Below are 27,631 nucleotides of genomic sequence, written 5' to 3'. Positions count from 1 at the left end.
TCTTGCAACATGCTTCCTTTACAAAAAAACTAAAAATATTTAATTGTAATTCTCAGTCAACTGAATATATTTCTGCAATTGGCACTGAAATTGTACGACGAAAATCGTGAATTTAAATTAAACAAACAAGCCAGTATTTGTTGCTTTGCTGCTTATTCATGCCTACCAAAACCCAAGCGTTGGCAGATTGTAATCAAATATTTAATTGCTTTCCACTTTTGTTAAATAAAACAGCATTTTTATACAGTTTCGAATTTTGTTTTCATAAATAAAAACATTTCTTCAACGTTTTATTCTTTTCGTTTTTGTAAATATTGTGTTACACGTTATTAGCGTTTGCCCATTTATTGCTCGTTTGGCGCACAAACACACAAATGTTTACAATGTCGTCGCCGTTAGTTCGTGATTTATAGTAAAACTTACAAAACTATTTTATTTACACAAATACACATATACACATACAAATATATATATATATTTAGATTTCTGATGATTTATTGAAAATAGCAGCGGTTGCATAAAAAGCTATTAAGTAGTATTGTCGAACAATTGAAAATATTTCTACTTGCAACCAAATAATTTGCATAAATGGAATTTTCGAAATTGAAAAGTTTGAAATTTCAAGCCAAAACCATCATTAACAATTTCAATAAACGCCGCATTGTATGGTTGTTGTAGTTGTTGCACAACCTTGCATATTTGATTTTGTATTTTTTCTAAAGCTACACACATGCATTTACCGGCTTATGCAGTTATTTATTCGTTAGCTTAATAAATGGCTATGCATATTTTATATTAACAGTTATATTAGTTTTATTAATTTATTTTTACATTTTGTTACTAAAAATATGAAATTGTATATTTATTGCAAATTCCTCGCTGACTAAAAAATTGTTGTGATGCAGAAAATCACCGTTAGCATGCGCTAAAATGCATTCGAAATTAACATAACTAGCTAAATTGTCTTAGTATTTGTTGGCCTTCATTAACTCTGTTAAGCGCTGTTCACACCCAGACACACATTTGCAATATTGTGTATGTATGTATATTTATTTTTACATATGTATGTGTGTGCAGGTACTCGTATGTGTCGCTATTTTTGCTTTCGTGGTTAAATTGTAACGACTCGCAAGCTGTAGCTAGCTTCGGTTAGTCGAAAATTTGAGTTTTAAAAGTTGTCGGGTGAGTGCAAACGCAGCATAAGCCCAGTTGGTTGCCCTTCTTTAGCACTATGTTAAGTTAAATATTGCACAAAATTGAATATTAAACTGGTCTGGTTCATATTCTCAAGTCGCATGACTTCAATTTCTCTCTAATATGCATACTAAAGTAAAATTGAAAGCTTCTCTTTTTATATAAATTGTAAGAAATTAAATTTAATATATTTACTGTAGAATATATTAACCAATTTTAAATTTTCGGAAAAAAATTGTCATAATAATTGGAGGCAGAAAAAAGTCAGGAAGTATGAAGAGGTTATATCCACTTGTCATTTTCAAAAAATCGATTAATATTCATATCTTTACATATCGCATGGAAATATATTTGAAAAAAAAAATCAAAAATGTTTTTGATACGGCAAAAAGTTTCGAAGATATGACTATGATTTTTTTTTAACTTAGCCGATTAAGCTTTAAAAGAGAGTTTTTTGAAACGCTGCTTTAAGAATCGGTTATACTTTCAGTCACTTCGAATAAACAGCTCAACACTAAAGTTGGGTTAAAGTCACATTTATAAATATAAATAAATATTTCTCCAGATAATTTTAAGCAAAAAATTCTGCCTCACGGCCAGGCACCTTTTTATTTTTTTCGTAGGTCCTCTTAGAGATCGGTTATGGCATCAAAGTGCTCCCAAACTTTTCAAAAAGAATCACTGAATTTTAAAGAACAATAAATTCTGTAAATGTACATTATTTTTATTAAATTATGAAATAAAATGACTCTTGAAAAAATATTCATAAAAAAATACGATTTTTTCTGACCTGCAAATGGATAAAACTTCCTAGAAATAACGATACTTTTTTAAGAATCATCTTTCACTTTTAGTAGAAAAATCAATAACTTACTCTCTTATGTCTAAAGAGCGTGAGAGAGTTATTAAAAAAGTATAAGCACGTTCTAAGCTTTTACATTGTCTCGACTGTCTCGTATATACTTTGAGTTGTTGACTTATTAGAGACAAGCACTTTGGTACAAGTTTCCTTTTTTTCATTTTCCTTTAAGCTCTCACTCTATTAAGTATATAATTTTGTGTCAAGCTTTTCCTTTATTTTTGAGGCTTCATTTTAACATATGACGTTTAAAAGCCCAATTTAAATTTGTCAAAAATTTTCGCCTACATAAGCTTTCACTTCATCAAAGCTTTCACATTACCAAAGCTTTCATCTTGTCGTGTTGTCTAAAGATCTCGCTTTGCATAAACTTACATTTAACCAAAAGCTCTAAATAAGCTTTCGTTTTTCCAAAGCTTCCACTTTGTTTCCAACATTTGTTAACATTAGCCTTATTTCAAATTCGAACTTTTCTTTTACAGTTTTTCTTGGTTTAATGTTCGCGCTTTGATCTAAGCTTTCACTTTCTTAGTGTTTTTGTCAACCTTGTAAACGTTTTAGCTTTTATCGGTAATTTTTTCAACTTTTAAAAGCTTTGGGTTTAATCTGCCATTTTTAACACTTTTATTATGTTTGTTATTTTGGCTTTGACAAGGCTTTAAAATTTTTAAAAATTTTTCGTTTTGTTGGCAACATTCATAAAAGCCTTATTTTGAACTTCTGCTTTGTTGTACGGTTAAACTTTGTTTAAAGCCTTAAAAATGTTTAAAGTTTTCTCTATTGTTTGAGCTTTTATTTTTTTCTCAACTTTAACATAAAGCTCTGAAATTATTTAAAGCTTAAATTTTAATTCTGAGAAGTTTTCACTTTCTTCTAGGCTTTCACTTAAACCTCCGACATTATTAAGCCGAAAAGCTTTCACTTTCTTCTAAACTTGCACTTAAAGCTCCGACATTATTTAAGGCTTTCATATTGATGTATGTTTTGATTTAAGCTTTTATTTTAATTTCTTATTTTTTCGCTTTCAGTTTCTTCAAAGCTCCCGCCTTAAATCAAAATTTTACTTTATTTGGTTTATGAGTTTGAAGTTTATTCATCATCACTTTAGGTTGTTGGACTTGCTAAGCCACATAAAACATGTTCCTAGTGGTATAACATAAAACGACTGGCGCGCTGTTGTTAACTCGGCTATAATCGCCTAAGCGGTGTTTACGCCAATTAAGAAGAAGAAGTGGTATAATCCTAATCAATATAGGAATTGCCTCTCGGTTAAGTTTCGAAAACTCGCTTAATAAAGTTTGTAAGCTCTCATTGTAATTGCAATGATTTTTTTGCCATTATTATTATTATTTTTTAACAAATTGTGATGTATCATGCAATAAAATAATCTACACACATATTTTCATAGATAACAGTTATATTGGACTGACTTAAATGCTGCGTATTTCCGCTTAATAAATATTACTTTAGTACAACTTTCGTAGCTCTTACACATACAAATACGCCGAGTTTTCCCATTGAATCGGGCCATTTTGAATTATTAGTTGATATATACACACATTTTAAGGGCTTATTAGATTTACACAAAAATAAAAATAGTTCGGGCACAAGCTAAATGTTGGACTTAATTGTGTTGTTTGCTACTTAGTTATAGAAATATCGCTTAAAACTTGACATTTACAGTTATTTTTATACACAGAATATTGTTATAATACATAATAGATCTTATAATGCTAGTTAGATAAATGTACAAGTATATAATATATATAGATATTCACTTAAAATTAATACATACAAACTTACATAGTAAATTGTATAAATAATTACATAAAAAAATTATTTATTTTCATTTAAAATTAAAAAAACACATGTGTTTACTTAACACAAATAAATTTTCGCTTATTCTTTGCATTACATCACATTTGGTAAATATTGCAATGGCATTCGCCGTTTTGTGTCACTGTCGCGCAGGCAACGATTATTGATAAAGAACGCAAAACAAGGAAATACACGCAGGCAATCAAGTATACATATGTGCTGTGGGTGTGGGTGTATGTGTAATAAGCGAATTGATGCTGGCTTTCGGCATTTTAAATGCCTGGTACATGAGCACAAGCCTATCTTATGTATATTAGGGGCGTACTTAAATACGGAAGAAACAATTTAAAAAGATGTTGGAAGATTTTGGGACATTTTGACTTTGATTGTGGTTTTTGGACTTTGATTATTGTGAAATTCACAAAATTGAACACATATTAGGGTGGTTCTAATATGTGAAACATTATTTTTAAATCGGAATGCGGAGAATTCTGCGCAATAAAGTCTTGTACAATATGTATAATCACAGTTATATTAATTAGGGTGGTCCCTTATTTTAGAAAAAAACAGTTATACATATTAAAGTAGTCAATAAATCTAGAAAAAACGCTATTTACGTAAATTTCTGTGATTTTTGAAAGCTCATCCTTACGAAACATCGTTTAGTCTTTATGAAAAATTAATAAATAAATAAATTAGGGTGGTCCTTAAGTATATGTGGAAAAAATATTTTACATAAATTTTTGTGATTTGTAAAATTTCACATTTATTTGCCTTAGTTAATCCCCTCTCAACATGAATTATTACAGTTATAGAAATTAGGGTGGTCTCTTGATCCACAAAAAGCAACAGTTTACGTAAATTTCTGTAATTTTTAAAGCTCACCCCTAGCTGACATCGTTAAGCTCTTTTACAAGATGAAAAAATTTATATACATATTAGGGTAGTCCTTATATGTTGATAAACATTTTCAGGTGAATTTCTATAATTTTTTAAGTTCACCCTAATGTAATGTAAGTTTAAATTAAAATGTGGTACACTTCGGCAGCCCAATAAATGACAAAAAAGTTTTTGGGCCTCCAGAGAAAATGTTAACTATGATACCTCTGCGGTGTACCGACCTTAATCCCCTCCGATTAGGAACAAAATGTTAATATAATAACGCCAATATTACAGGTTAGGGATTAGATATTGCAAAATATCACTAATTTAAAATTTTTTAGTACCACCCTAATATCAATAAATATAAATACATACACATAAAAGTACTTGCATACAAATTTGCATGGCAGAAACACATAATATGATTCACATATTGTTTTCGTAAGTGTTTTACGATCTTTAAATCATTTGGAAATTTTCTGAAATAATTTCGGAGCCAGGCAAAACGGCGAATGACCTCATACGAAATGCGTGCAGTTTCATAAAAAACCGTTATATTTTATTTTGTTCTTGTATGCATGTTGTTGTTGTATGTGTGTACTTAAAATTGTATGTGTGAGCTTAACTACTCGTGAAACCATAGCAGCAGCAGCAGCAACAACAACAATAACACTGTTAGGTACTATGTACGTTACTTATATTTAATACAACAAATACAAAGGGGATATTTTTAATGAGTTATTAATTTTATTATATGTGTGTGTTGTAGTATATGTAATGTAAAACGAAAATCTATATAACAGCAGCAACAAAAACAATACAATAACAACAGCAACAATGGCTTAATATTTAATACATACAAGAGAAAATCAGCACAATTATTTTTTTTTTAATATTTTTTTTTGTTTTTGTTTAATGGCAATACATATTTTGCGTAGTTCCTTTTCTGCTTACTACTTTTATCATTCCTGCTTTCAGGCTTATCCGACAAGCTCGACTTTAGCGCGAATTTCACAATTCCGACATTTGCGTGGCAACGGCAACGGCAACTTTGGTGTTGATGAAACTAATTTTTCATATAAAAAATCTTTTAGTAATCTGAATAAAGTGCGTAGAAAGCTCTGTTACGTTAGTAGCTTTAAGCTCTTTTAGTTTGCGTAAAGTTTTACTACGCCTATTTGTGTTTCTACACTTTAAAGAGGCATTTCCCAAAAACAATAAAACTTTGTAAATGGGAGCTTTCATGTTTAAGTAAAGCTCCCATATTTTAATGAAGCTTTCCCACGATGGTTCAAAAATTTGCCAGTCATTGCACAACAATCATTTGAAGCGCTTAAATTTTCACACAAAAAGTGCGAAGCGCTTTTAGCAGCTTTCACTATTACTCCAGCTGCCAATTATGTAATGAAAGCTTTTAATTTTTCTACAGAATTTTATGATTTTAAATGAATTTTGAGTAAACATAAGCTTTTAACGTTTACTTAAAGTGTTGCACACCACGCAATCTGTAAATTACGTAATCTTAGAGCTTACACTTTTCGCAGGCACATCCCAAAGCGCTTTTTGAACTTTTACTTGCGCTAGAGTGCCAGAGAAGCGTGGTTCGCAAATGTACTTTGAATTTAAGTAATGAACAAATGTTTTACCGCCATACCTACAAAGCTTTCAGACACTTCGTGCGGACTAACTCCCATGCTTGCTTTTGTCTGAGCTTTCATACTTTTTATCATTTTCTGCGCTACAATGAATCTCCCAACTTCTGCGCACATTCTTTGGCGCTGCCTATTTCCCATATATGTACATATGCTTTTTCTAATATTCCCTCTCCGCGCGCGCTCGTAAAATTTGTCTACTACAAGTTTAACTGTATTTAGCTATTAAAAATTTTTCTATTTTTTCACGTTCATTGCATTGGTCTCTATTTCACTAAGCGTTAAGTTAATTATCTCTTTGTTATTGTTGTTGTTTATCTAGCGGTTTGTGTATGTAATTTGTACGAGTGCTCTTGGGAAAAACTAACCCCGCCCCATTTAATGTCAGCTTGGCCCGATTTCTCACGACTCCAATTTTCGGCAGCTTTTAAAGCTCCGAAGCATTTAAAAATTTGACTAAACCCAATACTTTGCGCCAATTTCCTTACCCACAATCTCCTTCGTTTCGTACGTGCATGCGAGACATGCCATACGAGTGGACATTGCTGTGGGAAGCAACAAACTGGGATTATTATGTTCTAACTTTGGTTTTCATTTGGCTTTCGGGAAAGGCGGACCACAAGCGAAAGAGCAGCGGTTGCTCTTCGGTCGTCGTGCCGCGATTGAGACGCCAATTGGCGGGCAACCACCAGTAGGCCGACTGCTCCATGGGTTCGTGCTCTTCTGGCACAATGACGAAGTCATCTGTTGTTTTTGTTATTGTAGCTGCTGTATCTTCAAGTGTGTTTGTTGTTGTTGCTGCTGTTGCTGCCGCTACGCTATTATCACTAAAATGATCGATTCGTATAATTTTGCTATTCCGACGACTGGGCGTATCGAAATCGCTCTTTTGGTTATTAATTATATTGTTGTTATTGTTGTTTTTCTCCATAATGCTACTTTTTTCACTTAAACTATTTTTACTTTTACTACTACTTCTGATACTGCTACTATTACTACTAATACTACCGACTGGTGTGTGCTCCGCGACCTCTGTTGTTGTGGTTGTTGTTGTTGTTGGCGTGGTTACTGCCGGTGCATTTGCTTCTGCAACGACGGTGCTGCCACCAAACCCAAAGATGGGCATAATCCGCGACCAAAGCGTTGTAGCGGCCATAAATTCTGTGTCTGTTGCCGTGGCCTCGGTCTCAAAGTCGGGTTCTGCGCTCGTATGAGTCTCGACTCCGGCGCGCTTCTTGCTTGACGATTCGCTAAGTGGCGCGTTTTCTGCTGTGGCAGACTCGGCACTTTGATTTGCACTTTCCATTTTAGTCAACGAGAGTAATTGTGCGGTTTCTGGCATTGTTGTTGTTGCAACGGTTTCGCTACTGCTCTCCGCAGGCAACGAAGACTCGTTCAATGCGGACGCATCAGCCACTTGTGTAGCTGTTTCTGCTGCTGTTGTAGTCGTCGCGTCAACGTCTTCACCCAGCTCAACCGCTTCCGCGCCACTCGCGCTGCCATGCTGATCATAATCTGCCGCGCTTGCGGCTTTCTGCTCCTCCTCAACAGGCGCTTTTGCGCTTGGCGGCGTTGAAATGGTTGTACTTTGTATTGTTGTTGCTGTTGCTGCAGTTTCTGTTGTCTTTGTAGCTGCTATTTTTGTCGCGCTCGCCTGTCGATTGCCCTTCACCAATTCATTAATCATCCGCAATTCTTGCGCGATATTTACGTCGCGCGTCACTGACGCGGCCTCCGCAGGCCGATTGTGATTGTGCGCCGCGACATTTTTATACTTATTGCTGTCATTATCGGTGTCGCTGTTGATGCTGGCGGCGACAACATTCACCAAATCGTCATTGTCGGTGTTGTTGCCACTCCTCGGCACATCATTCACCAGCGCGCTGTCGGCGCTGACACGCGTCGTCGCCTCCTCACCCGCAAGTATCTCCACGGTCTGCGGTACAACTGTGGTGACAAGACTGGGGACTTGTTTATCCGCAGCGTTGCTGCGCGCAGGTAACTGGATGGGAGTAACGGCTGCGGTGGCGACGGTAGGGGTGTGGCGAAACCGGTATGTGCTAGCTGAGTTTGCTTGCGGCGTCGTTGTTGCGCCTGACACTACATCTGCACTGGGTAACGGTTGTACGGTCGTATCTGCTGTTTCTGCGCTCTCTTCGGACGCATTTTGTAGTGTTGTTGTTGTTGTTGTTTCGTTAATTATTGTCTCAGTTTGCGTTGTTGTCTTGTCGCCAGCAACTGTCGTCTCATCTTCGACTGTGCCCGTCACCAGCGTGGTTGACGGCACATCTTCAACAGCCGTAGCTTTCGATTTTTCAAGCTCCAATTGTTGTTGCTGTGCAATGGTCTGCAAAAGCGAGAGGTTACTCTCCGCGGCCACGGCGTCAGCATCTTGCGCCTCTATCACGGTAGTTTCGTCGATTTGAAAGTTTGTAGTGCCCTCGGGCTCGGTTGTGGTTATAAAACTCGTCTCCTGTGCGTCGGTATCGTTTGCTGCCGTCGACGCCTTTAGCGCCGTCACGCTGCGTGGGTGCTCATCTTTGGCGCTCATTGACGACGTTTTTGGTGCATGACCGGCATCATGTGTATATGGCGTTGTTGCCGTAGTTGTTGTTGTTGTGGTAATGTAAGGCGCTACACTGCTCAAGGGCAAGAGTGCATCGGCGCGTAAAAAGTGCGCTATGCTGTTCTCTTGTTGTTGCGCCGCTGCCACCAAATCGCCCGCCACTGCGTCCTCCTCCGCGCCACCTGCGCGGTCAACACTGGCTGCCTGCGCAATTACCGTTGTAACCAGGTGTACACTGCTGTCATCCTTGAACAGTGATATGCGCTGCGGTTCAAGGTCGCCACCAGCATAACCACCAATCGTTTTCGCAGTGGTGCCTGCGCCCACGGCTGGCAATATAATCGCATCGATATCGCCGTCTGAGAATGCTGGCACATTGCTGTCGGCCGCAGACAAATCAGCCAGCGCTTGACTGCCATTCACTGCGCGCGTATTGTGGTCCGTGATGTTGGCATTACTCCCGGTCTCCGCGGCTATTGTTGCATTGCTATCGCTCTGCGCCGTTGCAACATTGCGCTGAAAAAATCCTTGTACCGCATCCAAAAACTGTGTTGAGTTGAAAAGTGTTGCGCCAACATCATTGTCATTGCCGGCCACGCCAGCGCGCTCGCCTTTCGAACCATTCGCGGCCAGCAATTCAGTCAATGGTCGCGCGGCGCCGCTGCCCTCCATCGCGCCAGTGCTTATATCCGCTTCATAATCGTTGGTTGGAAATTTTTGCTGAAACAGATTGAATTTCAACGGCTCATCACGCGCCGGCGGTTGCTGTGTGTTGCTTGCGCCCACAACAAGGCCACCGTTGAAGGGCTGCGGCGGCGTTTCGTACATCATCACCGGTTCACCTTCACCCAAACCCAAATCGTACTCCTCGTCACCGTAATCGATTTCGTATGCTGTGTCGGCTCCCGCTGCGCCCGCATTGCTGCCGCCGAACAAGCCCAACACCTGCTGTGTCAGCAAGTCGCTCTGATTGATGTTCACGGTTGGTATGCAGCGTGACTGGAAGAGCTGATGGCCGGGCGGACAGTCGCGAAACGGCAGCGAAAATATCGATTTCGGTGTGACTTTACGCGATTTCTCCAACTGCTTCTGTTCGGCTGGCAACATGAGCCACTCCTGCCAGGCCAGATTTTCAGCGGTGCCCTCGATGGGCTTCGACGTAATCGGCAACGCCTCGACGGCGCCCGCCCAGCGCTGCGTCGACAAGCGCAACGGTTGCAAGGGCGGTGGCAAGGCGCACACAAGCACTAACACCTGCAAAGCGGCCATGCTACAACGTCGCCATGTTGTTGCAGCGCGCCTTGCCCTCATCGTCGCCGTTGCCGCTATCATCGTCGTAGCGTCCAGCGTGTTTGTTGTCATGTGTTTCTGCATCTGACCAGCTATTGTTGTCGTTGTTGTTATGGTCGTTGAATTTGCTGTTTTCGTGTGATGTTGCATTGCTCTTGACTTAGATCCGTTACATGTAGGTGTTGTTGTTATTACTCTGCTTGCTATTGCTTGTATTCTGGTGATCATGGCATGTGTTCGTTAGCTGCGGTGTCGCTATAACTGCACGCCGTTGTTGTTGCAGCTCATTTAAATATTTCATATATTGCGGCAGCGTCGCAAACTCGTTGAAACGGCTTATATGTTGTTGTTGTTGTTCTTGTTAAAGTTGTTTCTTGAAAGTAGCTTGATCTGCAATTGTAAAAGACAAAATTGGTAGCAGTTAGTATGGCATTAATTATAGCAGTCATTTGCTTTATTGCAATTTAATTTACTCGATGGAAACTTTAATTTGACGCTAACTTAAAGGTGGAGCTTACATTCTTGTATAAACGTGGCTTATATGGCATTAACAGGTATTCTAAATCAGTAATTTTATTATAGAACCTAACAGTTGAACTAAGTTATATAAATTAATGCATATTGCTGGCGTTAATGAAGACAATTGCCCTTCTAATTGCGCTAAATTCTTCAATACTTTCGGTGTAGGTTTATTGGCGCTGGTCCCTTGAATGTACTCATTTTTATCTTATTTCTTGGACAAAAATATTTCCATATATATTTCAAAATTAATATCTGATAGATCTGTTTGAAGTTTGCTTAGAAAAATTATACACTTTTAGCAGATATTAGATAATAAATAGAAAAATAAACCTATAAATTATGCACCAAAAATTAATATTGATATGTTTTCATTAAACATACATATCAATCGCACGAGTATCTTTAAATAGCCCTGAATTTAGTCAGCGAAATTATGAATATCACCTTAATTGAGTCAATTAAAAAGTTAACTAAAAGAGTTAATACTAATTAAGTCAATTAAGTTGCTGTTTTAAGCATTTTTGCAAATAAATAGATTACAATGCGATTATGTGCGACAATTCTTGAAACATCAGCTTAATTGAGTCAATTAGTATTAATTATTGTATATGACTTGATAATTAAACTCAATTAAGCTGTTGTTTCAAGTATTTTCGCATATATCAATCTTAAAGTTCAAACAGCAGCTTAATTGAGTCAATTAGTACTAATTATTTCAGATAACTTATTAATTGACTCAATTAAGCTGTTGTTTCACGTATTTTCGCAAAGCTAACCTATATGTAGCTTTATAAATCCAAAATTACAGAAATAAAGTAAAATTTTTGCTTACAATATCCACAATGGCACTTATCGATATCAATTAATTGTCATAATTAAGCGCTCAATTAGCTGATAATCAAAAAAATTATAATGAATGGTTGTAAGATGCACTTTATTGCTGAAATATGTATGTTCAACGATATAAATTAAGGTCTTAATTGCGTACTAATTGAACAATTAACTGACGATGAAAATTAATGCAATGTTAGAAGCTCTTTTATTTCATATATGTATACATATGTATGTTTGTCGATACCAATTAAGGTCTTAATTGCGTACTAATTACTCAATTAGCTGATGATCCAAAATATTTTCATGAATTGCTTTAAGAAGCATTTTTTATTGCAGATATACATATTTATGTATGTTCTTCGACATGAATTGAAGTCTTAATTGATTACTAATTGCTAAATTAGCTGATGAAGAAAATTATTACAGTAAATTGCTTTAAAAAGCATTTTCTTTCGGATATATTTTTGGTTATCGATTCTCAAAGAATTAAAAGTCCGTGATCCCAACCTCAATTCACCGAATGTCGGTTTTGAGCGACAGACACCCTAAATTTGTTGCATAAAATGGAAATCTATTACTCAAGTTGACGTTGTTGCCCATTGATGATGTCAAAAGTTATAATAAATAATTTGGCTTAGGGGTATTAATAATATAAATAATTATACCTTACACATCATTTACATATACATTTACATTAATAGAATTACATTAATACAACCACTTGACGATTACCGTTTCTAATAAGCTAACCAAAGCTGTATGCTTGCTTTGTAAATGACTTTATATTTGATCTAAGTCAACTCAAAGCAGCTGTTATACTCTTTTCCATCTTTATACTTTTCTTAGTTTTTATTGTTTCAGTCTTTCGAGAGATACAAAAGAAATAGGAAATACAGCTGCTGCAAAAACAATGAAAAAGTTAACAAGAAACGGTAAATTTTCATCAACAACGTCAACAGTTGACAGCCAGCTACTTGAAATGCTTTTTGAACCGTTCTTGAGACACTTATTTATGTATGTGTGTATATATACAATATACAAGTGTGTATGTAAATAATGTAGAGTAAATATATGCAGTTCTTCTAAGAGTATTTTTGGTAGTAAAACGAATGGGCAAATGGTATATTAAATGTGTTAATATATACCTAAAATTTCTAATGGAGTTTAGTGTTGCTTTGTATACTATATACATACATATGTATGTATATATAATTAAGCAGGCTCTTCAGTGGTTAAGTAACTTGGTTTTAATATGTCTTTTATTGGATTTTTTAATTTGTTTTATGATATACTAAGATGGAATAGCCTTTATTGCCATTTAATAATATTATTTTCACAAAAACCCGCTAGTTAAAATAAAACATAGAAGGAGATCATATGAAGCCAAGCTCAACTACTAAATCTCGTATCTTTTTGACAAACCAGCAACTGCTATATTTTACATGGTGATGTGCCGCTAGAGCTGCAATCGCCTGTATTCAAATTTCAAAAATTGACTAGTTTCATACTAATTAAAAAAGAAACTAGTTGAAATGCGAACCCAAAATCAAGACTTAAATTAAGTAAGTGTTAAGTGAAAATAAATTTAGCAATTCCAAAAACTCCTATTTTCTTGCTAAAAGTCTGGTTTATTTTGAACTAGTTCATTTGTAGCCCGAAAAGTATTAGTTTCCAAATAGGGTTTTGCAGAGTAGTCCGTTTCTACTTCAGAATTTTTCGATATAAATTATTACTGGCCAGTTTGTACTGAATATAATACCAGAACAACATAATTATGTAACAAAGTAAGCGAGATTAATAATCTGTATACAAATTTGTATCTACACACATATGTATGTATATGAATGTGTGTAGAATTGTTGAAATGCTATTTTTAGATTTTTTTTACTTTCCCAGTTTCAGCCGTACAAATTAAAAAATTCTGAGAATGCCAAAAGCTCATCTTTATGACCGACACCGACGAAGGCGCATCAACGCAGCTGCCAGCACTTTCCGCACCATGCTCTCCTCTACACCTTTTTCTGAGAGCGGCTTTGGCTGCATTATGCAAGCCAGTTCTGCATAAATACAATGTTGTTGGGCGTGTTGATCTCATAACGGTTGTAGTTAGCATTTATACATTTGTATACATATATGTATGTATTTTTGTATGGAAGTATATGTGTGTATATGCAAGTGTAAGTTATACAATATTCAGGCTGTCAAGTAATGAAAGTGGCAAGTGCCGGGATGAGTGTGTGAAGACACTGTAAATAACGTTTTGTCAGAAAAAATACTTTCTTTAATAACTATTGCAAAATAAAAATTGCTGCATACATTTTTTTTTAATTAATAATTAAAAATAATAATACAAATAAATTTAAAAGAATTATAATTGAAAGGTAATAATTAAATAAAAAATAATAATTTAAAAAAAATTAAAAACTCATTAAAAAAAAATTTATTATTTTAAAAGATATGTCTCGTGTTACATATTTATAAATTTACTTAAAACATCATAAAAAGTATTAATAATATGATTAAAATAAATATATCTAAATATATTATATAAAAAAATATTTTAGTTATTTAAAAACAAAAATTTTTTTAGTATTTGCTTAAGAAAAATATTATCCTTGTAGAACTTCTTTTACTACAAAGAAAACAAAAATAGTATTATAAAAATATAAATCAATTAATTTAGATTAAAAAAATATTCAATAAATTGGAACAAAAAACAATTATAAATAAAAGAAAATGTAAAAAATATTTACTACGAAACTAAACAAAATATTTGATTTAATTATAAAAATTAAACTAAAATATAAAAATAAAAAATATATAGTGTTCAATTTTAAAATATTTTTTTTTAATACATAAAAAATAATATATATATAATATACATGCTAAAAATATTATTTAATTAAAATTTAATATCTTATACTATATTTACTAAAAAAACATAAAAAAATTCATTATATAATAAAATAATTACATTTCAATAAATAAAAAAATATAAAGCTTGTTCTTTTTAAATATGTATATATTTACTAAAAATATCATTCAATTAAAATTAAAAAAAAAAATCCTGTTATTTTATATTTCTTTAATATTTTTAATGGAGATGCATTGCCCACATAATCGGCTGCCACTCATACGGCGGCACATAACTAAAACTATAATTTATTAAATTGAAAATTCAAACGCAAAACATTGATAATTTAATTAAATTGCAAGTAATAAGCAAAATAAATCAACAAAACTAAACAGACGCACACAAATGCATATGTATGTACATATATGCCCACACACAGGCAGACTACGGTCTAACCAAGAATCGCATGGCATTAATGGCTGGTGCGAAAGAGTTTAATTAAAAGTGCAGCTGCAGCTGGCGATTTGCAATGCCATTCATTTGGAATTCAATGAAAAAAGTCCCACACTCCGGCACACACACAAACAAACACGCGAAAACCGCTATACAACACACCATATATTACTGTGTGTTTGGCCAGTGCATGTGCGCGCTGGGATAATCAAATGCGGAGGCGATCACCAACACTAACAACGCTTAAATGGAAATGCAGTCACGCGGACAATCAGCAAGTCGGACAGTTGGTCAGCTGTCGGTGCGAGTTGGTTAGACAGTTAGCTGTCATTGCAATGAAAAAATTCAGTTAGTCTGTCAGGCAGTCAGTCAATTAATCAATTAGGCGCGCGCAAACACATACATATATGTACACATATAAATGTATGAGTGTATTCATAAACATTTAATCATTCTTTGTCAATTTAATTGAAATGACATTAGCGTTATTAAACCACAGCTACAGCGCTGGCGCTGATGTTGTTGATGCCTCCGCTGCCGCTACCGCTGCAAAAACACCGCAGACCAACGAAACCGCAAGAGCAACAGCGGTGAATTTACAGCGCACAAAACACGGCGCTCACAGCGAAAAAGACAAAATTTATCAAAAACTGCAATTCACACGAACCACACACACACATATATAATACATACATATGCCTGCAGTAGTGTGCGCACGTCTGTGAAGTGCCAAAGCTGCTACAGCCGCCACCGGCAGTGCACCGCAATCATCTGCTGATGACAGGCGCCCTCACACTCACACACACTCATCAATGCGCCGCAAACGAAAAGTTTTGCACGAAAAACCGCAGTCACCAAGCCGCTGCCGCCAGCGCGCCACTCTCCGCAGACATTCTTCCATGCGCGCGGCTCGCTTATTTGCGCGTCAAATCATTGCATGCAGTCGGCTTTGCATTAACTTTGCTGTCAGTAAGTCAGTCAGGCAGTTGGACAATCGTTTCGTGGCAGCATCACCAGCAACGGCGGTGGCTGTTACTGCACCTGCGCGCGGCGGTGTGGCGCGCTGAATTGCTTTTGGGATTTACATTTGTTGCTGAGATTGCTCTTACTCATGTTTTTTCTGTTAATGTATTTTTATTTTTGGCGTATTTATCCCCCTGCGTTGCACTTGTGTAATGCCCACTTGTTTTGCTCTCCGCCGCCGTCAAGCCGGCTTTTAGCCGATTACATAATTTGCACTTAAATTTTTTGCAACTCCCTGCAAATGTTGCTTTTCGCGGATTAATTTCGCATTAACGAACGCTGCGCTTGCAGAAATCCGCTTGCCGCCTTACTCTTTGTTTTAGTTTAGCTTTCTACAGCTTTTAGGTTTTTGTAGAAATTTAAACAACAACAATTAAATTTAAGTGAAAATAAGTATTGTAAGTTCATAAAAATGTTTTAGTTGCTCAACGCGATATCATTTACAGCTGTTCTCTTGACAAGCTGGGAACTGGTTTATAAGAAGAGAGCAAAGAGTAGATTGAAAATTCCTTCACTCAGTATTTGCTTAAACCCGGTTTAAAGATTCATTTCGCATCGCAGATCTCAACTTAAAATTCTATTTCATCCATGAAAAACACGCAAGTCAACACTTGACACCTCTGCTATTGCGAAAGCCGCGGAGAGGGCCTGTAATGCACCTGCAGGCAATACCAGAGCCAACATCTACGTAGACAGTAGCGCATATTGGCCAGAAGTGACTTTGGAAGCAGGCCAGCAGTGGAAAGTCCAGCCAGAAGCAAGCAACTTCACTTCTACCAGGTTACAAAGGCATCGAGGGCAATGACGAGATTGCCAAGAACGGTGTACGGTTAACACCCGAAAACGTGATTAACATTGTAACACCTATTCGTTTTTCTTCCGACGATCTAGACAGAAGCATGAAAATCAAAGCCAATGGAAAGAGCTACCTTGGTGCAAAACTGTAATAGCCATGTGTAAAACGGTAGATCGGAAGTTCACAAAATTTCTCCTGGTACTCGATAGAAGATACTGTAGGAACATGATCGAAATACTACCTGTCCACTGTCTGAAGCAGGATGCAGGATATGTTTGGAGCAATTCAAAAGGGAAACAATGGATCATCTCTTGTACACTTGTTCTGTATTGCCTTACATTGTAACAAACTGGGGTCCCCCGGTATGATACAGTGGAAGAGATGTCGATAGTGAGGCCACAGAGTATGTTAAATCTCTCGTCAAGCGCAGGCATCTTAAAAGATGATTACTCTTCATGGACCTAGTGCTCACTCCATTTGGTATCGCAAAGGATCACAAAGGGTCTATGCATGACTTATTGGCCGCCTACCCGACTAACCTTACTTTATTAGGTATACCTACGGACTATGCTGATAAGCAAAACTGCCCCGGAAAACTTCCATTGTATTGTCGAGAAGTCAATTTATCTTTGGAAAGCGGCGGCCTTAATTGCACCAGTTGCCTTTTAAAATTCTGTTCAAGAACCTATCTCCATGACTCTCCTTTTTTTGTCCTCGAAAGTTTGCGAGTTGTACTTGGTTTCAGCTAGACGCCCTGTAACAATCAACTGTTTTTGACGAGCTGCCACCTCATTTTCGTTAAGTTTTTTTTTTTGTATTTCTAACTGCTAATGCTTTGGAGTCTTAAGCGAATGTCGAGCTAACTACTCGTGAAACAATGTCGGAAACTAGGATCAAGTCCAAGAAGACTATAAAAGTTTACTTTCACAATTCATCTATGGAAAACGACGGCCTGTTTTTGAAAATGCCGCTCTATAAATAATCGACATAAACGGCGAGCTCAACGAAATTCGGACAAACATATGATACCGAAAATTGAAAACATGTACTGGGCTGCACCTAGATGGCGCTACTGGTAAAGATCGGCTGACGAGCTGTCACTTTACTACCGTGAATGCATTTTTTTGCTATATTTTATAATTTTTCTTCAACTGTAAAGAACATTTTTATAAAAATTTGGAAGTTCTTTATGTTTTTTTTTTGCGCATATGCGTCAGTTATTATCAATGCTATTAAGTAGTCATTCAAAGTTCCCAATGAATGTATAAAGCTTCTAAAATTGTTTCTCGGAGCGCTGCTACTAGAAACCACCATTTTTTTTAAAGCCAACAGAAAAAAATAAAAAAATCTACTTCAATTTCTCTCTGTGTAAAGCAGAACTGCTGACGCGACAATGACATTAAACTTGCTGATAATGGTACCAACATTTGCCACAAACACTCACCGGCATAGTGCACCTGTTTTTCGGGCCCACCAACTTAGATAAGTACGCACATAAGTTACATAAGTTTTATCAAAGTACACAAGACCGTGAAATTGGAGGAAATTGATCGCCTTAGGCAACAAAACCAAGTAAACCCAGTGGCAGCAACAATAATGGTGTTGCGCATGCTCGAAAGGAATATGCGGGCTTCCACACATAAACAACTACACCAACATAATAGTGTTTATAAAGCGGCAGTGACCGATAAAGCACCGAAAAAAGTTCATAATTTCTTGTTGTTAAGTGGTTGGCGGGCTTGGTGTGGTATGGTAGGTGGTTTTGTGAGTAGTCATAGAGACACTATATACATACATACATATGTGTGTACAAATGTGTATATGTATGAATGTCAGTATGTATGTACAAGTATGTTCTAATGCGGTAGCTGTTTTAATTTAATTTTGTTTTTGTACTTTCCGAATAATTTCCCTTAGCTGATAAGCGACAAGCGTAGCATGAGCCATAATTTCAGTGATTATTACAATTATCAACGCCGAAAGCTATGTCAGTGCGTGTGTATATTTGTTATTTATGTTAATCAGATTACACTGTGACTGCATGTTCGGTCAGGCAGTCTACGTTGATAAATGGTATTCCCTGTGTGGTCACTGATATTGCACTTTATGCCACACAAGAGATTATGTGATAGCAACGGAATCCGTGCATTGACTTGAAATATTGTATAACAGAAAGCAAAAAAAAAAAAACAAATTGATAAAGGAAATTTATTATAATAACGAAAAACAACTAAAACAATAACATAAAAAGTTATAATAAATTATAAAACATTAAAAAAATAAACAAATAAATGGTAAATATAAATGAAATAGAAGGGGTAAAAAAATACTTTATAAATACTTACTAAAAAAATAAAAAAAATTAAAAATTATATTAAATTTAACATAAAAAAACCAAAATATTGTAAAATTATGAAAATTTTATAATAAAAGCAATCAAACTTAAAAATATTCCAAAAAAATTTTAATTATGCAAATCTAAATTAAAAAAGAAAAAACAGTTTTAAATTAAAAAAAAATAAATAAATAAATACAAACCCAGCAATTCCAAAAAAAAAGAATTATTATATAATAAAAGGACAAAAAATATTGACAAAAGAATTTAACAAAAAATTTTATTTATGAAAATCAAAATTAAAAACAAAATAAGAAATTCCAAATTAAAAAAAAATTGATTAAATTAATTTAAAAAAAATTAATTAAAAAAACAATAATCCGAAACACAAAACTGAAACAGATAGAATAGATAGAAAAAAATTTAAATAAAAAAAATTAATTTAAAAAAATAATTCGAAACCCAAAATAGAAGGCAAAAAAAATTTGATAAAAGATTCCAAAAATATAAAAAAAGTTTTTTATAATAATCGATATTGAAAACTAAAATAATAAATTTAAAATTTAAACAAAAACAACCCGAAAGCCAACAGTTTTTAAATTTTGTAGTATTATATAATAAAAGGCAAAAAGCAAATAATTGAAAAATTTCCAAAAAAAAATTATAAAAATCGAAAAATATAATAATTAAAAAAGTAACCAAAAGCCCAGTAGTAAAATTTTGAAATATTATATAATAGAAAACAAAAAAAATTAATTACAAAAATAGGAATTAATAAAATAAAAATTAAAAACAAAAAATTCATAAAATTAAAAATAAAAAATAAAAAAACAATAATAAAATTGGAAAAATTATCCATATATAACAAAAAATATTTCCGAAGTTAACCAAACAGAAATTATATACTCATATATGTACATATGTAAAATTATACACTCATATAGTATGTATATATACATACATATAATCGATGCTGATTCTCGGTCAAATTCCTAAAGACTCAACTTTTAATGAAATCATTTATACGCGAGGCTATTTCAAATGCATTTTTCTCGCCATTTTCACTTAATTATAAGAAAAAGCGCCTGAGACATTGCCTCTGTGCGCGGTCTCTATAAGAAAAGCTAATATTTTCCAACACAAAATAATTTACTTGCATTTCTATGACTACTACATACTACATATATATACAAACAAATACAACACACACAATAATCACTTATAATAATCGCTTTGAAAAATCTCAACCTTGTGCACTAATTACTGTATTTCGAACGCTTTGAAGTGAGATTGAAGCGCTTAAATCTTCGCGCGCTACATTTATCTTTCTAATTTATTCATAATGTACCCACATGCTCGTAAGTGTCGGAAAATGCCTGGGTGTTCTTCGTGTTTCAGTCAAAATAATTTAAAATGAAATCATAAACATTAAAGCGGGCAGCAATCGATCAGCTGTGATAGCTGCGTAAACACTTGTGGCGAGTGAGCATTAAAGATTTCAATTAAAATTGATGATTCTCTTAAAAATAATGTACAAATTTTGTTTAAAGATAAGTAAATGCGGATAATGCTTATTTAGTACAGCTAAATTCGACAACAAAAAGGATGATTGCACAGATGGAATACCACTGATTATGAATATTAAGTGAGAAAACTTATAATTTTCGTTGAGTCTGTTTGTCCGTCTGATAATCTAATCTCTCAGTTTTTGAGATATCGATGTGAAATTTGACCCATATCTTTTTCTCACCAAATAGCAGCTCGTTTGTCGGAATCGTTGATATCGGAGCCCTATAGTACAAATACGAGTATAGTATATAGCTGCTACGACAAACATGAACGTTCAGAAGCAAGTTCTTGTATAGAAAGTTTTTTTGTTTGACAAGATATACTCACTAAACTTGACATGGTATAACCTCGAAACAAATTGTTCAGATCGGTTCATTATTTCATAAAGCTCCCATACAAACTGACCGCTCAAAATCAAGTTTTTGTATGAAAAAAATTTGTATGTGTCAAGATATCTTCACGAAATTTCGCATGGGTTATTTCTAAGGCCATTGGTACAATCTCGAAAGAAATTGTCCAGATCGGATCAATATTTCATATAAGTAGCTGTCTTACAAACAGACTGATCAAAACCAAAAAAGTTTTTGTATGAAAAACTTTCTCATTTGATGAGATATCTTCAAGAAAATTTGGCATAAGTTATTGTGAAGGGTAACTGTATAATCAGTAAACAAATTGTTTAGAGCGGACCATTATTTCACATAGCTGCGACACAAACTGACCGACCAATATCAAGTTCTTGTATAGAAAACTTAAAGTTTTCGCTTTTTTTTTTTTCTTTTAATTTTATTTGGAGGTTTAAATGCTCATTATATAAAAAAAATAATATAAATATAATAACATAAAAATATATGTATGCATATATGTATGTATATAAAAAATCTTCGTGTATAGGAAAATACAAGTTTCTTTTCCGGTACATTTGAGAACCACCCTTATGTATATAATATGACTGTACAACAAGTATGCAATAACAATTTCACTATTTCTGTCTTCGACAACATAAACTACATTGTGCAAGTCACATAGATCCATCATAAACATGCTTCCACAAATATAAGCATATTTATAACCAAACATACGTTATATATAAATACACGCGGCTGGGCATAGAGCAGCATTCACCACAATCCATTGGAATGCATTTTTATTATATTGCAACATTGTAAGAAACACAACATAAACAATAACAACAACAACACGCATGCAAATCGTTAGTTAAACCGCCTCCAACTGTGCAACATAATACAAATTCTCTTAGCCGAGCCTCAAATCGAATAAACAAAGTCAGGCATTTACATGAAAATAGAAATTGAATGAAACGCAGACTGTAATAAAACTCAAATCGAAGCCAAGAGTTGGTATGATCTACTTACAAGCATACAAGCACATAAGCAACTGCATACAAACATACAAGCAAAGATGTACACACAAGCAAACATACACACATACATGCAAATATATGCAGAAGAGTTGGAGGAGGGGCCAAAAGGTGTAAAAAAGTGTGATTTGTTGCTTTTATTGTATTTTGATTGAAAACAATAATAACAACAGTTATTTATAAGCAAGTAAGTATGTGCGAATGTGACCAGCGCAACAAAAGCAATAATGCAAAGTTGCGGCGACAAGCAGATTGCATAAACCATTTTTGTGTTGCATATGTACATATGTATGTCTGTATATATTGATTATATATATATACATATATATATGTATGTATATACTTATATCTATGGGTATATCAGCATTATATATATGCATATAGTATATGCACTTCTGCAAATATGTGTATGTTTATTTGTGTAACGCCATCAAAGTGCTGCGCACAGTTTGTGGAACAACACGCCTGTGTTTATGCATTCGGCACGCGTACGCCAACGAAAAATTTATAAACAAAATATCGAATTTTCAAATTTACTTGGTAGCCACCAATTTTTTGGCTCAAACAGACAAGATTGCGTGCATTTTTGTTGTTATTGTATGGGTGTTTTTATTTATTTTTGTTTTTTGTGGATTTTGCTGTTTTTATTTGGCTCACTCTTGCTGGATAGCAGGCAATAAGAATCTGAAAAAAGTTAGCCATCAATTGGAATTTGTTCTTTGCACTTGAAGCGCTGCTTTCTAGCTGCGCATTTAGCTAGTAACGCATAGTTTCAGACTACACACATTTTCAGACTTTTATATAGTACAAATATACACTTCGTTAAATACCCAACAGGAAGTGTATTGGCTTAGGTGTGATTCTTTTTCACTAGTTATTTCACTAGTTTGCGTTTATGCGCTTTTCAACTAAAGCAACAAGGCTATTTAAAATAATAATTTAGGGTTTTTGGAATTAAATCGTTTGTACCATTTGACAAAATTTAGAGAGTGGCGAATCGAACAAGCAACCGACTTAACTGAATTAGTGATGGATCAGACAGAAGTTACCCCACTTATATCAGATATATTAATAAAGTACAGTAGAAAATAATAAAAGTTATACATTGCGACGAAAAAGCATCCGGAAATTGTAAGATTTGCCCAGTTGGTAGGACTGTCCTTAACTACCGTGCCAAATATGAGCGCGATCTGTCAACCAGTTTGTTTACAGCAACTGATTTAGCCGATACACCTCAGTAGTGTGTTGCGACTTTTACAATGGATAAAAATGTCGAACAAAGAATTTGTTTTATTAACCAATTTCGTGTACGGAATCATTGCGAATGTGGGAAAAGGCTTACGATGATTCAGTTTTATCAAAAGCACAAGTCTACAAGTGGTAAAAAGACTTAAAAGACCGGAGAAAATATGGTGCTTGAAAATCTTCAGGCAAGAGAGCTCGACATCTCTCTCGAGCCCGTTCGAATGATTTTGGTGGATATTTCGGGTATGAAACGCATTCTTGCACGACTCGTCGCGATAAAGCTGAATTTTTTTGAAAAATAGTACCGTTAAACAAGTCTTTCGACATACTTGACAGTGCAAATTCTGAAACCTCATTTATAGATAGCTTTATAACTGTCGACGAGATATGGATTTATGAGTTTGACTTGCAAAAAGTCAACAATCATCGGAATGGAAGAAAAAACGAGCCGAAACCAAAAAAACACACGAAAACCGCTCAAAACTCAAGGTGGTGCTCATTGGTTTTTTCTATATTCGTGGCTTGGTGCATCATGAATTTGTTTCGGAGGAAGAGATGGTCAATAAGGAGTTCTATATGAATGTATTGATGAGTTTTCGTGAGAACAACAGTCGAAAACGGCCGAAATTATGGAAGAAAAATTAATGAATTCTACACGATGATAATGCACCATCGCTTTGAGCCACGATTGTGGCGGTATTGAAAGCCAAAAACGCAATGAATATCATCGATCACACACCGTATTCACCAGACGTGGCTCCGTGTGATTTTTTTTCTTGTTTCCCAAACTGAAATTCCTGCTCGGTGGAAAATGTTTGCAGTCCATGGAAGAAATAAACGAAAAGGAGGAGACCATCCCAAAAAGTGCTTATGAAGAGTGTTTCGAGGACTTCAAAAATGTTTGTCATAAGTGTATTACATCTGGTTGAGATTATTTAGAAGGTGACAAAAAAATTTCGATGAATAATTAAATATTTTTCGTTTTATTTTCCATTTCCGGGTACCTTTTCGTCACAATGTATATATGTATATTATATGATCTCCGACGTTTCCTGCTGGGTCTTGACAAACTCATTTTGTATGCATTTCTATACTTTCTTCCATACTCTCGCCTCGCTCAACGTTGACTACCATGATCTATAACAGTTATTATTCTATACATTTATTACCAGTTCCGAACTTGATCTCTATGCGAATGGCTCTTGAGCTTTCCTACAGCGAATTTTATTTTTCCTTTATTTTTTTTTTAACATTTCTTCAATTTTATGAGCGCCTAGAACACTCACTTGCTAGCGCTTAAGTTGAATTTCGTGTTCCACACGCATACCACCTGTTTCACGCCGCAACCACCACCCAATCGAGCACGCCTATTTTTTCGGCAATTTATTTGTTCCTTTTGATTGCAATTTTAATTGCCGTTTTGTTTGTTTATTTTCGGCTGTTTTGCTTTTCACTTTTCGTCTGCCCACATGTCTGTGTGCGGACCACCGCCACCTGCAAGTGTGTGTGGCTTTATATTAACACACTTAACTCATTCGCTTCAAACCATTGTTGTTATGCTTTTTTGTTGTTTTTGTTTTTGTTTCGACCACATAAACTAATTTTTATTGCGCTTGTTAGCGCTGATTTGTGTGGGTTGCCGCCAGCGCTGAAATATTGCGTACGCCCAGCATCGGCCACACTCCATGCCTCTTGCATGCGAAACCATTCCGCAGCCATTCTGTATCAAACAATTGCAACATATTTGTTGCTACAAATATAAATTTGTATTTAATTGCCTAGTCTCTAGCATGTGGTCCAGCGGTCGCTTTTCATATACAATAAACACGGCATTTATTATAAATCTCCAACAAGAAAAGTCGCTGGATGGCATGCGGATATTTTCGATTTTCGCCGCCCTCCCCAGGCTCCGGGATGTTTATTTTAGCATTTAATGGCAATTTCACCATTTCTTCGGCTGGCTACCCTAATCTTTGCAATATTTCTAGCAGTCTTTGACGAGATTTTAATTTTTCGTTTTTTTTTATTTTTCTTTTTCATTTAAATTATTGCTTGTTTGTATTTACGTGACTCTGATCCGCATTCGCTTCTGTGGTCACGTAGCGCTTGTATAATGTGTAAATCGCACGTTTTTCGCTCAAATTGAAATCACTTGCAAATTTTTCTTAAACTCTGGCGGCTCTCAAATGACCTGTATTTCAACGTAATCTGAGACAATTGTATTTCTTTTTTGTAAACTCGCGAGTGGGCTGTTTATATTAGCGAATGGTACTCGCTAATAACGGTTTAATAGGCGATTTGTAAGTAAACATGATAGATTGCATATTTTATGGGGCTTTTGATTTTTACCAGCATTATCTACGGTCTATGAAATACATTTGTTAAATCAACATTTTTGGTGGCAGAAAATTAGTCTCTTGTGAGATCATGTGTTCATTTTCACGAATTATCCTAAGCAAAATTTCATTTAAAGAATATTTTGATATTTTCTGATATTTTGGTGCTTTATATTTTTATATCCAAGCCAACTTTACGCCATTAAGGGAGTTCTGCATTGACCGAAACAAATGGTAGTCCGATGGTGCAAGGTCAGGGCTATATGGTGGATGCATCACAACTTTCAAGAAGCTTTCACAGTTTTTGCTGAGTCATCAAAGATGTGTGGTCTAGCGTTGTCCTGCTGGAAGACGAATTATTTTCTGTTGATCAGTTCTGGTCGTTTTTTTTGTCGATTGCTTTGCTTCAATCTCGTCAGTTGTTGACAGTAAAATGTAGAATCAAATGTTCGACCAGGCTGGAGTTGGTCATAGTGGATGATAATTTTTTTCCCTTCCCACCAAACACTTAGCATAACCTTTCGAGGCATCAATCCTGGCTTTGCAACCATTTGCTGAGATTCATCACGCTTGCATCATGATCTTTTCCGCTCTCTTTTGTCATATTTGATCCACTTTTCGTCTCCTGTTATCATTCGTTTCAGAAATGATACGATTTATTTCATTTCGCAAAGAATCGCAGATGCTAATTCGGTCCATTTAATTTTTCACGAACAATTCTTGTGGTACCCAAACATTGAGCTTCTTTTTGTAGCCAGCCTTTTTTAAATAGTTCAAAACCTCAGTATTTTCACTCCTTCAGTATTTTCACTCTTTCTGAACAGCTGTAACTCAACTCAATTTCCCCGAATTTAAGTTTTTTGGTTGACTGAAGTAAAAATCTAACCTTTTCAACCCTGTAGACACAATGTGATTGGTAGCAGTGGAGATATACGATTGCAACGCCATCTACTGACAAAATACGAAAAGACTTTTTCGGCTACCCAATATTATATTACACAGAGTATGTTCTATCTTTCGCGATCAGTTCCAACATAGTACATACATAAGTATTTTGCCAAATACCCACAACCTTGCCGCGCCATAGCCAACGCGTCGCTGTGCTGCGAAATTTGGCATGCCACGCGTGTTTCGCAAATTTGCCGAAAAAAGGATGTCTGACTGACGGACTAGCTTGCTACAGACTACCTTATCTAATTTTTAGGTACTTGCAATTACACACACAATTATATAGATACATACATACTCTTTTGATGATGGCACGCATGCACTTTGTTATTGTTGTTCACTATCGCGCGATGTGGCGCCCAAATATTTGGCTTTTCGTGTTGTTTCTGCTTTTCGGTTTGTTTCGGCGAACACTCTCACCAAAATCACTAACTCAACAGAAAAATGCTTAGGCAAGTATGTAAGTGAGGTCGCCACAGCTGCAACGCATATACTCGTATGGTACGGTACTTATAGGTGTGTTGCAAGTAACAACAGATGCACAACTGAGGCAGGTCGGCGCATAGACTTAGCGACTCTTCACTATAATTGTGGAACTAGCGCATGCTGAGACGCGCACCGCAGGTACTTTTAGGCAGGAATGTAGGCAGGCAGTCTGACTAAATGCTTTCATAAGTACACACATATCTAACATATTTATAAATGTATGTATTTATGTATGTATGCTGACAGTCTTACATATGTATGTGCGTAGTGTTATCAGCAGCGAGGGAAAAACGCATGTTGCTTAAATGCTGAGTAAGGCTAGGAACATAGTGAAATGGCGGTGCACGCGTTGGTGAGTGGGAAGCATTGAGAGGTGAAATAAAATGTACAAGTATTTACATCGCAGATGGAACCTTACTGTATGGTGAATGATGTATCACGGATGATGAGCAGAATTTTTAAGGCTTTCGGATTTTTTTAGGAAAATGAAGCTTTCGACAATACTTTATACCACCCGAGGTTAGCAAAAAGCTGGCTTTCATGTTAGTTTCTTTGTTTTTTTGGAAAAAGCATATAGGACTGGTTTTC

General features: G+C 35.4%; 1 protein-coding gene across 4 annotated transcripts in view; it reads right to left on the bottom strand.

Annotated features, from left to right (window-relative positions):
- Positions 1-236: 236 nt before the first annotated feature.
- The window catches only part of LOC126758008 (protein folded gastrulation), a 96,853-nt gene continuing 69,458 nt past the window's right edge, over positions 237-27,631 (bottom strand). For all 4 annotated transcript variants that reach the window (XM_050471979.1, XM_050471981.1, XM_050471980.1 and 1 more), the window contains one exon: positions 237-10,651. In XM_050471979.1, the coding sequence (XP_050327936.1) occupies positions 6,977-10,489 (3,513 nt within the window). In that variant the 5' untranslated portion in view covers positions 10,490-10,651 and the 3' untranslated portion in view covers positions 237-6,976. The remainder of the gene's footprint in view (positions 10,652-27,631) is intronic.

The sequence above is a fragment of the Bactrocera neohumeralis genome, chromosome 5 (assembly GCF_024586455.1).
Source record: "Bactrocera neohumeralis isolate Rockhampton chromosome 5, APGP_CSIRO_Bneo_wtdbg2-racon-allhic-juicebox.fasta_v2, whole genome shotgun sequence".
In the NCBI taxonomy this organism is placed as follows: domain Eukaryota; kingdom Metazoa; phylum Arthropoda; class Insecta; order Diptera; family Tephritidae; genus Bactrocera; species Bactrocera neohumeralis.
Note: the sequence above shows the minus strand (reverse complement) of the source record. Positions and strands in the feature narration are given on the sequence as shown.